Source organism: Scyliorhinus canicula, chromosome 12, assembly GCF_902713615.1.
Source record: "Scyliorhinus canicula chromosome 12, sScyCan1.1, whole genome shotgun sequence".
NCBI lineage: Eukaryota > Metazoa > Chordata > Chondrichthyes > Carcharhiniformes > Scyliorhinidae > Scyliorhinus > Scyliorhinus canicula.
The window spans coordinates 13,619,751-13,636,299 of record NC_052157.1 but is presented as its reverse complement, the minus strand read 5'-3'; the positions used below and the strand labels follow the sequence as shown (position 1 = coordinate 13,636,299).

Here is a 16,549-nt window from a genome sequence, read left to right as displayed (position 1 = left end):
AAGGACGGCAGATTTCCCTCCCTGAAGAACATTGGTGAACCAGATGGGTTTTTATAATGTTTTTTTGGGTGGGGGGGGGTTATTCAGGAGGCACAACAGAAATTCATCCCAAAGAGGAGGAAACATGCTAAGGGGAGGACAAGGCATCCATGGCTGACGAGGGAAGTTAAGAACAGCATAAAAGCAAAAGAAAAAGCATACAAAGTGGCGAGGATTAGTGGGAAGCCAGAGGATTGGGAAGCCTTTAAAAGCGAGCAGAGGACAACTGAGAAAGCAATAAAACTGAAAGGTCTGAAGGTGGATAAATCACCTGGACCGGATGGACTACACCCAGGGTTCTAAAAGGCGATTGTGGAGGAATTGGTAGTGATCTTTCAGGAATCACTGGAGGCAGGAAGGGTCGCAAAGGACTGGAAAGTGGCTAATGTAACATCGCTGTTTAAGAAGGGAGGGAGGCAGAAGACAGGAATTTATAGGCCAGTTAGCCTGACTTCAGTCATTGGCAAGATTTTAGAATACATTATTAAAGATGAAATTGTGGAGTATTTGGAAGTGCATGATAAAATAGGACTGAGTCAGCACAGCTTCGTCAAGGGGAGGTCAGTCTGACAAATCTGTTAGAATTCTTTGAGGAAGTAACAAGGAAGTTAGACAAAGGAGAACTAGTGGATGTGATTTATTTAGATTACCAGGAGGCCTTTGACAAGGTGCAGCATAGGAGACTGTAAAATATGTTAAAAGCCCATGGTGTTGAGGGTAAGATCCTGGCATGGATAGAGGATTGGCTAACTGGCAGAAGGCAGAGAGTGGGGATAAAGGGGTCTTTTTCAGGATGGCAACTGGACTGCAACCCATCTCCCGCCCCGGAACCTTTCACAATATGCATTAATGATCTGGAAGAAGGAACTGAAGGCACTGTTGCTAAGTTTACAAATGATACAAAGATCTGTAGAGAGGCAGGTAGTATTGAGGAAGCAGGCGGGCTGCAGAAGGACTTGGACAGGCTCGGAGAGTGGGCAAAGAAATGGCAGATAGACTATAATGAGGATAAGTGTGGGGTTACGCACTTTGGAAGGAGAAATGGAGGCAAAGACTATTTTCTAAATGGGGAAATGCTTAGGAAACCAGAAGCACAAAGGGACTTGGGAGTCCTTGGGCTGGATTCTCTGTTTCACGGACTATGGCCCCACGATGTCGTAAAAACTGTGGCATTGCATGCCAGAAAAACTGGCATGAAAAGGCCACTTATTCAAAGTCCTGCAGGAGTTAGCAGGGACCCAGCCGTGCTTATAGCAGCTTTAGCTGCAGATACGGGCCCCCACACTTACGGGTCTGAGGCTGTGCATGCGCAAGGCAGCGGCTTCCAACGGCCGTGCCATGCTCCACGACGGACTCAGACTTCAGAGCTGGACCTCCCAAATAGTGCCCCTGATCGGCCACACGCCCGATCCGGACCGACCACACAATAAAGCCCTGGCCCCTATGAGGCCGCCCCTGTCCTCCGATCGACCCTCCCCCGGCCGTGGCGGCTATGGACTCAGTCCGTAGCCGCCACGACAGAATCCCGGCCTGCAGGACCATGAGTGATCCACGCCGTCGGGACTTTGGCCGGTCGGGGGCGCAGAATAGCGGGGCAGGCCTCCAGTGATGGCCGCAGGTAGGGGATTCGTGGTGCGGGGTACTCGGAGAATACGCCGTTTTTCGGGCCCTGGAGAATCGGGGAACCAGCGCCGGCCCCGATTCCGCGTGGGAAACTGGATTCTCCACCCCGGCGCTGGACGCAATTTCGGCGTCGGTGTTCGGAGAATCCAGCCCCTTGTTCACGATTCTCTGAAGATCAACGTGCAGGTTTAGTCGGCAGTTGGGAGGGCAAATGCAATGTTAGCATTTATATCAAGAGGGCTAGAATACAAGAGCAGGGATGTACTTCTGAGGCTGTATAAGGCTCTGGTCAGACCGCATGTGGAGTACAGAGAGCAATTTTAGACCCCATTTCGAAGGAAGGATGTGCTGGCCTTGGAAAGGGTCCAGAGCAGGTTCACAAGAATGATCCCTGGAATTAAGAGCTTGTCGTATGAGGAACGATTGAGGACTCTGGGTCTGTACTTGTTGGATTTTAGAAGGATGAGGGGGGATCTTATTGAAACTTACAGGATACTGCGAGTCCTGGATAGAGTGGATGTGGAGAGGATGTTTCCACTTGTAGGAACAACTAGAACCAGAGAACACAATCACAGACTAAAGGAACGATCCTTTAAAACAGGGATGAGGAGGAATTTCTTCAGCCAGAGGGTGGTGAATCTGAGGAACTGTTTGCTGCAGAAGACTGTGGAGGCCAAATTACTGAGTGTCTTGAAGACAGAGATAGATAGGTTCTTGATTAATAAGGGGGTCAGGGGTTATGGGGTGAAGGTAGGAGAATGGGGGTGAGAAAAATATCAGCCATGACTGAATGGCGGAGCAGACTCGATGGGCCGAGTGGCCTATTTCTGCTCCTATGCCTTATGGTCTTATGATAATTTCATGGTTACCATTGCTAATTGATCCAGACTTATTCACCAATTGAGCTTAAATTCCACCAGCTGCTGCGGTGAGCTTTGAACCTGTGTCCCCAGGTCATTAGCCTGTGTTTCTGGATTACTGGTCCGGCAATATTACCACCACCACACCATCTCCCCCGATCTCTAACCTTTCTCCTTTCATCAAGCTTCTCTTGTCTCTCTATTTTATAATTGCGAAGACCATTATTCCATTGAATCCTGCTCCCTTCCAAATTCCTGGACCAATGATTTGGAGACATTAGTTCAGACCCCACCACGATTGTTAGGAAACACAGTTAATCCAATTAAATCTGGAATAAAAAAGCTGATATTAGCAATGGTGACCATGAAGCCAATGGATTGTCATGAAACCCATCTGGTTCATGAATGTTGTTTGCGGCAGAACGTGTCCTGTTCATTACAGGTCTGACCTATATCTGTCTCCAGACCCACTTCAGGTTGACTCTCAGCTGCCCACTGCAATAGCCTCACACGTCACTCAGTTCTAAGCAAGACACTGGCACGTCAGCACCTCCTCAAGGGCAGTCAGGGATAAACTATAGCTGCCTGCCTCACTAGCTACACTCACATCTCATGAATGAATAAAAAATAAGTCATCTCATACTCTTTCTTCTCCTGTCCATTCAAGACTCTATGGACATCAGAGACAGACATTGCAATGGACCTTAAGTGTCCAGTGTCCAGAATACAGTTAATCCAAAGCACAGAGGTTACTAATATACAGTAACTAGATAAATTGGACAAAGAAAACCTGTTTCCATTAGCTGATGGTGCAAGTTACAGCAGACACAGGTTTAAGATGTTGGGCACGAGATGCAGGGAGGATGTGAGGAAGAACATTTTTTACTCAACAAATGCTAATGACTTGGGACACGCTGCCTACTGGGTGATAGGTGCAGAGACAATGAATAATTTTTTAAAAATTATATGGCATTTTAGAGAAATAAATTAGCAGGATTATGAAAATAGAGTGGGTGAATGGGGTTGATTGGATTGCTCTATAGAGGGCCAGTGTGAACTTGAAGGGCCAAATGGCCTCCTACTGTGCCTTAACGACCCTATAACTACAAAATTGTTTTAATTTTGCGGGTGAGCTCCTAGTGAGAAGAGTTTCTCTCGCTGATTGGCACAATGAACTACTTTTGAATTACAGCGAATTATTTTAAAGGTAAATGCGGTAGCCATTTTTCATGCAGAAATATTCCATGAGCAGGTCACTGTTCTTCAAACACTGTCTTAAATATACGCCGTGTATGTACAGTAACAAACAATCTCTTGTAGTGGAGGGATGAACTGGGAGACAGGTTGAGAGGATAATTTGGGGCACGATTATTGAGGGACAGTTGAGGAAGAGCCAGCAAGAACTGAGGTGGCAGAGGATTGTAGTAGGAAAGAAAGAGTGAGCTAGGTTGAGGTGAAAGAATCAGAGTGAGAGGAAAGTTCCAGCCTCAATGGAGGAAGGGGTGAAGGATGGGCGCTTTAACTGGGAGAGAGGGAACGAGTGCCAGATGGAACTGGAACATGGGAACAGGGGCGGACCATTCAGCCCTCCGAATCTGTTGCACCATTTTACAATATTCAATGAGAAGACAGGAACTTATGGCAAACATGAATCAGGAGAAAGAAGAGGCGAAGAGGAATGCAGGGAGAAGAGAGCCGGGGTAAATTGAAGGGAAAGAGTAGAAGAATGCCAGTTGGAAATAAGGAAGATGTAAGAACTCTCTCTGTGAACTATGATTCTGGAGTTGTCGATAGGGTTGCCAAATGTGCTTAATATATTCATCCCCCTTCATCACGTGACTTTCCCAACGTTCCAGCCATTAATTGGCCCATATATCCACCCTTGTGATGCACTTCCTCCCAACGTCAATTGGAAAGAAAAACTACTTATTACCTAATTGGATGATGCTTGATTGTCAGCCAAATGGCCTCCAACGCCGCCCCACCCCCACCCTGCTTCATTTTCAATGCTTTCATCTGGTAAAGGAAAATGTTTAAAGGAGATGATGAAAATGAAAGCCCATTCTTTTTAAACGTCTCTAAAATGTTTCTCCAGGTTTGTCAGAGCCGTGTCCTGGATAGTGATCTTAAATCTCTGGAGAAGCCAGGCCAAGGGTTGGCAACCCTACAGGCCGTAGGGTGTGTGGGTGTAATAGGACTGGGCTGCTTTAGAACTACTGTACAGCTGAATTGTTTAATCTGTTAAAGGCTGGTGATGGTGGGAACTGAACTGCAGCTGATGCCTTCGCTCAAATCAGCACTGACTGGAGTTAAAGCACAAATACGGCTGATGCTGAAAATCTGGAACTGCTGGAAATAGCCAGTCGGCCAGGTAACGTCTGTGGAGAAGGAAATGGAGGGTCAATGTTTCAGGGCAATGACCTTCCATTGGATCTTCAGACGAAAGGTCAGCACCCTGTCATTGTCCACTCTGTCTGGTTCAGTACTATATTCACACAGTGTATTTAATAATAATCTTTATTAGTGTCACAAGTAGGCTTACATTAACACTGCAATGAAGTTACTGTGAAACGCCCCTAGTCGCCACATTCCGGCGCCTGTTCGGGACACTGAGGGAGAATTCAGAATGTGCAATTCATCTAACAAGTACGTCTTTTGGGACTTGTGGGAGGAAACCGGAGCACCCGGAGGAGTCCCACGCGGACACGGGGAGAACGTGCAGACTCCGCACCGACGGTGACCCAAGCTGGGAATCGAACCCGGGGATCCCGGCGCTGTGAAGCAACAGTGCTAACCACTGTGCTACTGTGCCAAGCAGGCCAGCAGATCAATGGAAAAGCAGACTTGTTAACCTGTGCATATTCAGCTGTCAGTAATCTCAGCAAGTGACCTGCTGTCAGAGAGATTATGACAATGAGCATGGAAGGGGTCTGGGCAGGTGTGAGGGCTCCTCTGCCGAGCCCAATCGGATTAGTGTCAGCAACAACCAGCTCCCGGGGTATATGGTAGAAAACATTTGTTTTTTACATCCAGCTTCTGTTAAGCAGTTTCTGGAGAGACTTTTCCACATCTGGGTATGTGGCAACCCCTGTGAGACATTTCCATTGTAACACGCCCCTCCGGCAGGGAAATTTCTTCACGCACTCCCTGAGGTGAAGAGAAGGGTGCGGAGCAGCCAATGTGAGGATTGGGCAGGGAACCAAACTGATGATGAAAGAGATTGGATTTTAAGAGGGCTGCAAGTCAGACGGGTGATATAATTGAAAAAAATAAAATGGAATAGCATTGAGATGAGACCTTTTGGACATCCCAAAATGCTTCACATTTAAGCACTTTTGGAGCATAGTCATAGTTGTGACATAAGAAAATGCAACACCAGTCTGCGCACAGCAAGATCCCAGAGGCGGCAATGTGATCATGACCAGCAGCACGATAGCACAGTGGTCAGCACTGTTGTTTCGCAGCGCTAGGGACCCGGGTTCGATTCCCGACTTGCGTCATCGTCTGCGCGGAGTCTGCACGCTCTCCCCGTGTCTGCGTGGGTTTCCTCCGGGTGCTCCAGTTTCCCTCTGTGTACCCGATCAGGCGCCAGACTGGGAGATTTTCACAGTAACTTCATTGCAGTGTTAATGTAGGCCTACGTTTGGCACTAATAAAGATTATTATCAATAATCAGTTTTAGCCATTTTGTCTGAGTGATAAACATTGACGCTGTGGCTAACTCCCCTGCTCTTCCTCGAAATAGTATCGGGGACATTTTAAGCTCACCTGAGAGGACAGACGGAGCCTCGGTTTAATGTCTCCTCGGAAAGACGGGAGAGTTTCCAGGAGCTGAGATGACATTACTGACAATCAGGGAACAGGGAGCTCCCAGAGTCAGGGCTGTGGTGGGGGCGGGTGCAGAGCATAGAGCTGAGGGAAATCATTCGGCTAAAGCTCTGGAGAGAGGGGACAGATCATTGAAGGAACGTGGGATGAGAAAAACAAGAATGTATCAGACATAACAACCGCTGCACAACAATTTTCGCAGGTTCATCCTTCCAGACTGCTGAGTGAAGCAAAGGCTGGAGTCATTCACTTGCCCACTCCACTTTACAATGAAATCCCCAAACTCTCATACCTGCCTCATAGCAGGAACACAACAAAAAACACAAAAATTCTTTCAAATAGGAGGGGAAATCCGGCAGAAGTTTGTTTCTGACAGTCAGAGCCATCCCCTCTCTCGCCTATGACCGAATGTCCCTCTTATAACATGTCATGAGGCTGCACAGATCAGATTGCAATGTAAATTTAGACACAGGCTGTGACTTGAACAGTTTTATTTCACATACGGTACAAAAGTGACACCAGCAATGGTGGTAAACAGCAATAGGGGCAAAACTGGAAACAGATGAGAATTACTCCAGTCAGAGATAAAGAAAGATAAGGTTAGACACAGACATAAATACACACGGACAGAGAGGGGGGGGGGGGGGGGGGGAGAGAATAAACAGACTATATAGGAAAGGCAGAGACAGAGTGAGACAGAGAGGCAGACAGTCACTGGGAGGGAGGTAGAGGCAGAGACTGAAGAAACAGGGAGTGAGGGAGACTGACAAAGATACATTAAAGGACAGGAGACTGAGACAGAAAGATAGTGAGGCAGACAGGGAGGGGGGTCACACACACACACAGACAGGGGGGGGGGGCAAGAGGCAGAAAGAGAATGTTGAGAGAGGTTGAAACAAAGACAAAGGGAGGAGAATGGGGAAGTGTGGAAATCTCACACAAAGGGAATGGGGGAAAGATTGGATGAGGGGGGGCCGAGAGAGAGAGAAAAGACCATATTGAAAAGACAAATGGACCACACTGACCCAGAGCTCTGTATGGATAGGATCCTTCTGACCCTGCAGACAAATTAATTCACTTCCCAACTGATTTAGATTTCCAGAAAAACAAAGAGCAGATAGTGCTCGACACGGGCGGGTGTCTGAACAAAGTACAGACAAAACCAGGCATTTAAAAAAGAAAGTGGGCAAGATAAATGCGAAATAAACGCTGCGCCCCGTATAGATATATATTTAAAACACACACACATGGAGAGGTTAAACTGACACATCGACAAGAGAAAGCAGCGCGTCGCTGATAAATACAGGAAGACATTTACCCGAATTCCATCTCCACTTGGGAAATATCTGCCAGGATCAGAAGAATTGCGAGGACAGTAAGAAGCCCAAACATCCAAGCACTCAATTCCAGGCGCATTCTCTGTCACTTGGAGCTCTTTCACAGACACACTTTTGTAGGGGCAGAGGGAACTGGCAGGGAATGGAAGCCTCGCCTCTCCCCAACAAGTTGTGTTGCTGGTCTGTGTGTGTGTGTGAGTGTGTGTCTGCCTGTGACTATCTCCCATTCAAACGTAGTTCAATCCACTCCGCGCTCCCTCTGCCCAATCCCTCTGTCTCCTCCCTTCGCCTTTCTCAGGCTTTCCCAAGTCAGGAATCCCAGCTGATTTGCATAGAGCAGAAGGAATGCTGGAGGGGGTCGGAATAAAGTTTGGGTTAAACACCCTTTCGCTTTATTTTTCCCCAGTCCCCTCTTCTGAATCCAGATTAACCTTGTCCCCTTTTGCTAATCTCCCTTTGTGAAACCAGTTGAACGCATGGCAATCGATGTTTTTGTTTAATTTAGAGTACCCAATTTTTTTTTGCAATTAAGGGGCAATTTGGCATCGCCAATCCACCTAACCTGCACACCTTTGGGTTGTGGGGGTGAGACCCACACTGACAAGGAGAGAATGCGCAAACTCCACACGGACAGTGACCCGGGGCGGGGATCGAACCCGGGTCCTCAGCACCGTTGGCAGCAGTGCTAACCACTGCACTGGGGTTGGTTTAGCTGGTTTAGCTGGGTTGGGGCTGGGGCTGGTTTAGCACACTGGGCTAAATCGCTGGCTTTTAAAGCAGACCAAGGCAGGCCAGCAGCAAGGTTCAATTTCCATACCGGCCTCCCCGAACAGGTGCCGGAATGTGGCGACTAGGGGCTTTTCACAGTAACTTCATTTAAAGCCTACTCGTGACAATAAGCGATTTTCATTTCATTTTTTTTCACTATCGTGCCGCCTGAATCAATGTTTTAACTTGCACACTGCACCATTTACCCTTCTAACCCAGCCAGTTTATTGAGACGTCTAAAGTGGGGTCAAAGGCTATCGGGATTATTGTCCGGGCAAGCTAGCATCAAGATTGAAAAGAGCGGGAATGAAGACAAGGCATTGGGGTCTGCTGGGAGCTGACTCACTCTCCCCTCAAAGAGGGAGCTGGGCCGGTCTTGACTGGGCCAGAGGTCACCTAGAATTATATACATGAGATCACCTCATACAGAAAGCATTAAGAGTTATTTTACAGATAAAATTTCGTCCATGTGAATGGTTTCAGTTGGCTGAAGGAATTGAACTCGGAGAGGAATTTTCCTGGGCAGTTTTTCTCTTGTTGGTCCCATTTTCATCTCGTTTGCTTTATCCAGATTACACAGCTCATTGCAAGAGCGGTGGGGTGGGAGATGGTGGGTTCTCTGGCAGGGTATGGTGAAGGAGTGGCTGCTCAAGATACCCCAAGCAAACCTTGTAAAAAGAAAATCCAATGTAAGATACAGAAGAGAGGGTGTGGACTGGAGGTGGAACAATACAGTTTGATGTTAGCAGAAAAGAGGACAGTTAACATTTCACATTGAACAAGACTTCCATTTCAGAAGTCACATTGGACTCAAAACATTCAAAATCTGGGCGTGTCATTTTGGGTGAGTTTGGCGGAGTGTTTCCTACTGGCTTTTTGGGTGAAATCCGAATCTGGATTCACCCTCACTTAGGGCGCGATGTAACGGGACAGAAACCAGAGTCCCATTGAGGGTGGGTTTAGCGGGCTGTTTCCTTGTACTTGTAGCACTGGGAGCAACCCCATTATCGAACAGGACTCTTATTTTTATGTGGTCTCGGCGGGACGTACCCACATTCCCTGCACTGACAAACGGCGCGCCATTTTTAACTGCTGCCCCCATCTCTCGATCCCCCAATGTGACCCCTGGACCCCCCCCCCCCTCCCCAATGCCCTAACCTACCTGTCGGAAGTCTATGAGCACCCGCACACAGCCTCATGAGGGCAGGGCACACCCAGGCCCAATCCCTGGAATGGGCAAAATGCCACCTTGCTGCTGCCAGTCTGACAGTGTCCATGCCAGCCTGGCAATGTCACTGTGGTACCCTGGCAGTGCCAGGATGGTGCCCAGGTGCTATTGGCAGTGCCAGGGTGACATCCTGCCCAGATACTGACCACCCAGGGGCCTGCAATCACCTGGGAGACCCCCCCCCCCCAAGAGCCATTCCGCCTGGTCCCTGTTTGTGGAGACCAGTGTTAAACGGTGCTGGGCTGGGGCCTCCTCGGTGAGGCAGTTAGATCCTGGGCACTGGTTAGTTCTGGCATAGACAAAGTTAGGTGTGCCTAACTGCAAACCTAAATATGGAAATTTAAGCCCCGCCCAATGTTGGCAGGATCTAGATCGCAATGCCTCACAAGATCCCATTAGGCGGCACGGTGGCACAATGGTTAGCACTGCTGCCTCACAGATCCAGGGACCCGGGTTCAATCCCGGCCTTGGGTGTCTGTCTGCGAGGAGTTTGAACATTCTCCCCGTGTTGCGCGGGTTTTGCCCCCTCAACCCAAAGATGTGCAGGGTAGGTAGATTGGCCACGCTAAATTGCCCCTTAATTGGAAAAAAATGAATTGGGCACTTTATATTTAAAAGAAAGCAGTGCCAGGGTGCCCAGGTGCCAGTGGGAGTGTTAGGGTACTGCCCTTTCCTGTTCCTGACCTCTGGGGGCTCCAATGGCCTCTGAGACCCCTGAATGGCCATTACATCAGTACCAATCAGCACCCAGTTGAGGCCTCGCTGGCGCGGCCAGTGACTCCCGGGCGCAGGGCAAATGCGGCAGCAACATATTTAAATGAGCCTAATGTTTTATTTAAATATCATTATGCCCAGCGAGGGTGTGATCTAGACCGCGCCGGGTGAAGCAAGGCCAATCTGGGACTTTCCCGGGATTCACCCCTCTTGCCCGGCTCCGCGCCAGGTTAATCACAATGGCTGAATCACGCTCTCTGTTTCTCTCCCACAAATGTCACCAGAGGTGCTGAGTATTTCTAACATTTTCTGTTTTTTTAATACTTTCGTGGGATGTGGGCATTGTTGAAGAGGCTGGCAGCTGTTGCCCATCCCTAATTGCCCTTGAACTGAGTGGCTTGCCAGGCTATGTCAGAGGGTGGTTAAGAGCCAATAGCATTGCTGTGGGTCTGCAGTCACATGTAGGCCCGACCAGGCAAAGATGGACGGACAATGTCTTTCCCTAGTGGCCATTAATGAACCAGATGGGCTTGTACAACAATCAGTGGTAGTTTCATGGTTGCCATTATTGAGACTAGTTTTATATTCCAGATTTTATTAATTGAATTTAAATTCCATCAGTTGCCATGGTGAGATATGAACCCATGTCCCCAGAATATTAGCCTGGGCCTCATGAATTATTAGTGACATTACCACTACTCCACTGTCTCCCTGAACTCACCTCTCTCACCATCTTCAGGTTTTCAGCATCCACTGTATTTTGCTTTTATTATATGATGGTGCGGGATGTCACTGCATGAGGTGCGTTACCCTGTTCACAATCCAGGACACATTCCTGCTGGAAAACAGAGTGGACATTGCCACAAGGCCTCAGACTCTATATGGAATATCAGTGGCTTCTATGTTCTTTGCATTTCTGGGAACATTGGTGCCCAGGAACAGTCCTGTACTATCAAACAAACACATCTCTTTCATAGGGAAGTTGATATCTCTTCCTCAGGGAATACAATGAATATGTTGTCCTTTGTAAATAAGGCCATTTACACTAAGAATTTTTGTTTTGAAAATTTAGAGTGCCCAATTATTTTTTTTCCAATTAAGGGGGCAATTTTAGCATGGCCAAGCCACCTAACCTGCGCATCTTTGGGTTGTGGGAGTGAAACCCACGCAGACATGGGGAGAATGTGCAAACTCCACACGGACAGTGGCCCAGGGCCGGGATTCGAACCCGGGTCCTCAGCACCGCAGTCCCAGTGCTAACCACTGCGCCACATGCCGCCCCATTGACACTAACATGGCACATCTGTGAACAACCAGCTGTTCTGCTATATGACACTGGTGGTACCTGGAAATGAACTGGTGGCTTAAAAATTTATGACTTGAGGAAAAAGCCGTCCCTGGGATAGAAAGTTTCAGGGCGATGATCTTTGTTCTGTGATGACATGGAGACAGTCCTCCTCCAACATGCCCGGAATGGATCAATGACTTAATGCAGGAGAGGCTGGGTGACACCTCTTGTACAAGACACAGCTGCTCCTGCCTGTCTTTTCCAATTATGTACTGACCTTCCACTTCCGAATTCAGGAATAAGAACTACATACGAACTAGGAGCAGAAGTAGACCGTCCGGCCCTTCGAGCCTGCTCCGCCATTCTATAAGATCATGGCTGATCTTTTCGTGGTCTCAGAACCACTTACCCGCATTCTCGCCATATCCCGTAATTCCTTTATTTTTCAAAAAAACATCTACCCTATCTTTAAATATATTCAATGAAGTAGCGTCTACTACTCCTTTCGGTAGGGAATTCCATACTTTAACCACCCTCTGAGTGAAGAAGTTCCTCCTTGATTCAGTCCTAAATCTGCTCCCCCTAATCTTGAGGCTATGCCCTCTTGTCCTACTTTCACCTACCAGTGGAAACATCCTTTCTACTTCTATCTTATCCATTCCCTTCAAAATTTTATATGTTTCTATTAGATCCCCCCTCAATCTTCTGAATTCCAGTGAATATAATCCCAATCTACTCAGCCTCTCCTCATACGATAACCCCCTCAACTCCAGAATCAACCTAGTGAACCTCCTCTGCACCCCCTCTAGTGCTAGCACATCCTTTCTCAAGTGTGGAGACCAAAACTGCACACAGTACTCCAGGTGTGGCCTCACCAGCACCTTGTACAACTGCAACATTACCTCTCTACTTTTAAACTCAATCCCCTTCGCAATGAAGGACAAAATTCCATTTGCCTTCCTAATTACTTGTTGCATCTGCAGACCAACCTTCTGTGACTCATGCACAAGTACACCCAGGTCCCTCTGCATAGCAGCATGCTGCAGCTTTTTACCATTTAAGTATTAAATGCTACTCAATGCTACTCGAATCAGCAAAGTGAGTCCCTATCCTGCCCACTTTGTTTTTTTAGTGGGCATTTCTGACTATACCAGTATTCAGTGCCAACCTCTTGTTGCTCTGGAGAAGATGGTGGTAAGTTGTCTTCTTGAACCGCTGCAGTCCATGTGGTGTAGGTACACCCACAGTGCTGTTTGGAAGGGAGTTCCAGGATTTGGATCCAGTGACAGTGAAGGAACGGCCGATATATTTCCAAGTCAGAATGGTGGGTGATTTGGAGGGGAACCTTCAGGTGATGTGTTCCCACGGTATCTGCTGCCTTGTCCTTTTAGATGGCAGTGGTTGTGGGTTTGGAAGGTGCTGCCGAAGGAGCCTTGATAAGTTCCTGCAATGCATCTTGTAAATGTTTTTAAAAATAAACTTAGAGTATTCAATAATTTTTTTTCCAATTAAGGGCCAATTGGCCAATCAACCTTGCCTAGATTGTGGGGGTGAGACCCACGCAAACATGGAGAGAATGTGCGAACTCCACACAGGCAGTGACCCAGGATTGAACCCGGGTCCTGAGCACCATGAGGCAGCAGTGCTAATCACTGCGCCACCGTGTCGCCCCGCATCTTGTAGATAGTACACTCTGCTGCTACTGTGCGTTGGTGGTGGAGGCAGTGAATGTTTGTGTAAGGGGTGTCAATCAAGTGGGCTGCTTTGTCCTGGATGGTGTCGAGCTTCTGGAGCGTTGATGGGGCTGCACTCATCAATGGAATGCAAGTTCCATTGCACTCCTGACTTATGCCATGTAGATGGGGGGCATCCTTTGGTGAGTCAGGAGACGAGTTACCCAAGACAGCATCTGACCTGCTCTTGTAGCCACAGTTTTATATAGTTAGTCCAGTTCATTTTCTGGTCAATGGTAACCCCCAGGATGTTGATAGAAGAGTGAAAATAAATATTCGTCATAAACTGCAACAAGAAAATCTACCAATTACAATGCAAACAAATGGATAATAAGTAACACAAAATTAACTTTTCCACTCTAATTTTAAAAAATATACAGACCTTATTCCACCTTAAGGAGACTTGCAAAATTAAGGCTTATCTGTAAAACATATTGGGAAATATTGAGACACAGGATGAAGTGCCATGTAAATCAATTTGCCGTTTAAATAGTTATCTTCAAAATCAGGGATTAAATTGATTCAGTGCCTCTGTCAAGTTTTCAATGTAATGTGCAATGCACTCATAATACAGAGCAGTTACTTAGTGGTAACAGTGGGAATTTACGCTCTCTGTCAGTTTAAATTTGTGCTGAGCTGCCTTTAGGATCTAATAACGGGCTGGAGACTCAGTGACCAACAGCAGGTTTGGCTTGTCTGACTGGTTTGACCATCCTGTTGAGCTCGGTTCAAGCTTGAAACTTCAATCCATCCCAAAGTAGCAACAAAAGTGAATTAAATAATCTCAATGCTGTCAATTAAATTTTCTTCACTTCTCAGTTGTTATGTTTTCATTTATCCCCTTGGTACAGTCCCTGTGGAGGGCACTGGAGGCCAATACCGTGAAAGATCTGAACCCAAGCGATTTCGACGGGATAACCTGATGGACAAGATTTCAATTTTTAAAACCTTTTCTGTAAGTCAAGCCAAAATCAACATAATGCAAAGGTGAACAAACAGGCAAATTGTATTCAGTGCAATTCTGCTGCGGTTCGAGAAAGCAGCTCACCACCACCTCCTCAAGGGCAATTAGGGATGGGCAATAAATGCTGGTCTAACCAGCAACTCCCCAAATTCCATAGTATACCCAATCAGGCACCCTAGTCTGGCGACTAATGGCTTTTCACAGTCACTTCACTGCAGTGTTAATGTAAGCCTACTTGTGACACTAATAAAGATTATTGTTATTATTAAATTAATATTTAAAAAATAAACTATACTTTAAATAGCCGATACAGCAAAGGTGAGTCTCATAGACTTCCTAGATAACCTTCTTCTCACATATGTGGAACACTGTGCAAACCCATTGTACCTCACAATTCTATCTTCATCCAGTGGAGTTCAACTGCTCTTAATCACATAGGAACTGATCCTCAGGTAATAAACTCGGTTTGTTCTCACTGGAATGAAGGAGGTTGAGGGGCGATCTGATAGAGATCTACAAAATTATGAGGGGCATAGACAGACTGGATAGTCAGAGACCTTTTCCCAGGGCAGAGGGGTCAATTACTAGGGGGCATAGGTTTAACGTGTGAGAGGCAAGGTTTAGAGGAGATTTATGAGGCAAGTTTTTTACACAGGGGGTAATGGATGCCCAGAACTCGCTGCCGGAGGAGGTGGTGGAAGCAGGGACGATAGTGACGTTAAAGGGGCATCTTGACAAATACATGAATAGGATGGGAATAGAGAGATACGGACCCCGGAAGTGTAGAAGATTTTAGTTTAGATGGACAGCTTGGTCGGCACAGGCTTGGAGGGCCGAAGGGCCTGTTCCTGTGCTGTACTTTTCTTTGTTCTTTGTTCTTTGCAACCTCTGACAATAACTTTACTGCATCCACAGATATGAATATTACCAACTTCTGCAATCCTCTTTCATTCACGTCACAATGGTCCTGATGGCCTGAAGGGGAGCCGGTGGCGTAGTGGTATTATCGCTGGACTAGCAATCCAGAGACCCAGGGTTAATGCTCTGGGGACCTGGGTTCGAATCCCACCAGGGCAGATGGTGCAATTTGAATTCAATAAATGTATGGAATTAAGTCTAATGATCATCGTGAAATCATTGCTGCTTGTTGTAAAAACCCATCTGGATCACTAATGGAAGGAAATCTGCCATCCTTACCAGGTCTAGTCTCCATGTGATCCCAGATCCACAGCAATGTGGTTAACTCTTGAATGCCCTCAGGAATGGGCAGTAAATGCTGGTCCAGCCAGCGACGCCCACATCCCATGAACGAATAGAGGGGAAAAAAAAGGCACAGTTTTCCCGGAGTCACTTTCATCTGACCACCCAATAACACTCCAGTACGAGGCATGGTCATCTCAGATCCTTCAGCCAGCCTAGAGAGCTCACACATCTTTTTAGATTTCAGTTATTTTTGCTGTCTCACACACACAGCCACACTCCTGTACTGTCCACTTGTCCATACTTCAGCATGGTTTATTCTTCCCAATTATCTTCCGTTTCTAAGCAAACTACCAGAGGCTCATTTCTCAGATATCTGATGTCACAGCCAGGAATTCCAGTATGCAAACCCCTCCCGGAAACCTAGCTTTTATGTTTCTGTTTCAGCTGGGGACAGTCTCTAAAAAATACAGGCTTTGAAATCATTTCATTAACCCTTCGGTTATCTCCCTCTGCTTCTGATGGCGGAAGAATAAAAGTTGGCATACTCCAGCTGTAGGTAGGTGGCAAAGGCTGGTTGACACGACAACGCAAACAGATTGAGCACCTTCAGGAGTGAAGGGCGTTAATTGAGGGGTAAATGTAGATACGATTCCTGGGTATTTCAGAATACCAACAGTAACATACTAAACCCAACAAAACTTTGATTTGCAAAGTGCACACTCACGGTGGCACAGTGGTTAGCACTGCTGCCTACAGCGGCAGTGACCCGGGTTCAATTCCAACCTTGGGTGACTTGAGTTTGCATGTTCTCCCCGTGTCTGCGTGGGTTCCCTCTGGTTGCTCAGGATTGTCCATGCTAAATTGCCCCTCAGCATCCAACGATGTGCAGGAGGTGGGGTTGCGGGGATATGGTGGGCCTAGGCGGGATTCTCTTTCAGAGGGTCGCTGCAGACCCGATGGGCCG

At 47.2% G+C, this 16,549-nt stretch overlaps 1 protein-coding gene across 2 annotated transcripts in view; it reads right to left on the bottom strand.

The window, feature by feature from the left end:
- Nucleotides 1-7,886, bottom strand: part of st8sia2 (ST8 alpha-N-acetyl-neuraminide alpha-2,8-sialyltransferase 2) — a 51,822-nt gene extending 43,936 nt beyond the window's left edge. Inside the window, exon 1 of one of the 2 annotated variants that reach the window (XM_038814315.1) lies at nucleotides 7,669-7,886. In XM_038814315.1, the coding sequence (XP_038670243.1) occupies nucleotides 7,669-7,766 (98 nt within the window). In that variant the 5' untranslated portion in view covers nucleotides 7,767-7,886. The remainder of the gene's footprint in view (nucleotides 1-7,668) is intronic. The other variant, XM_038814316.1, reaches the window with a different exon arrangement.
- Nucleotides 7,887-16,549: the final 8,663 nt, after the last annotated feature.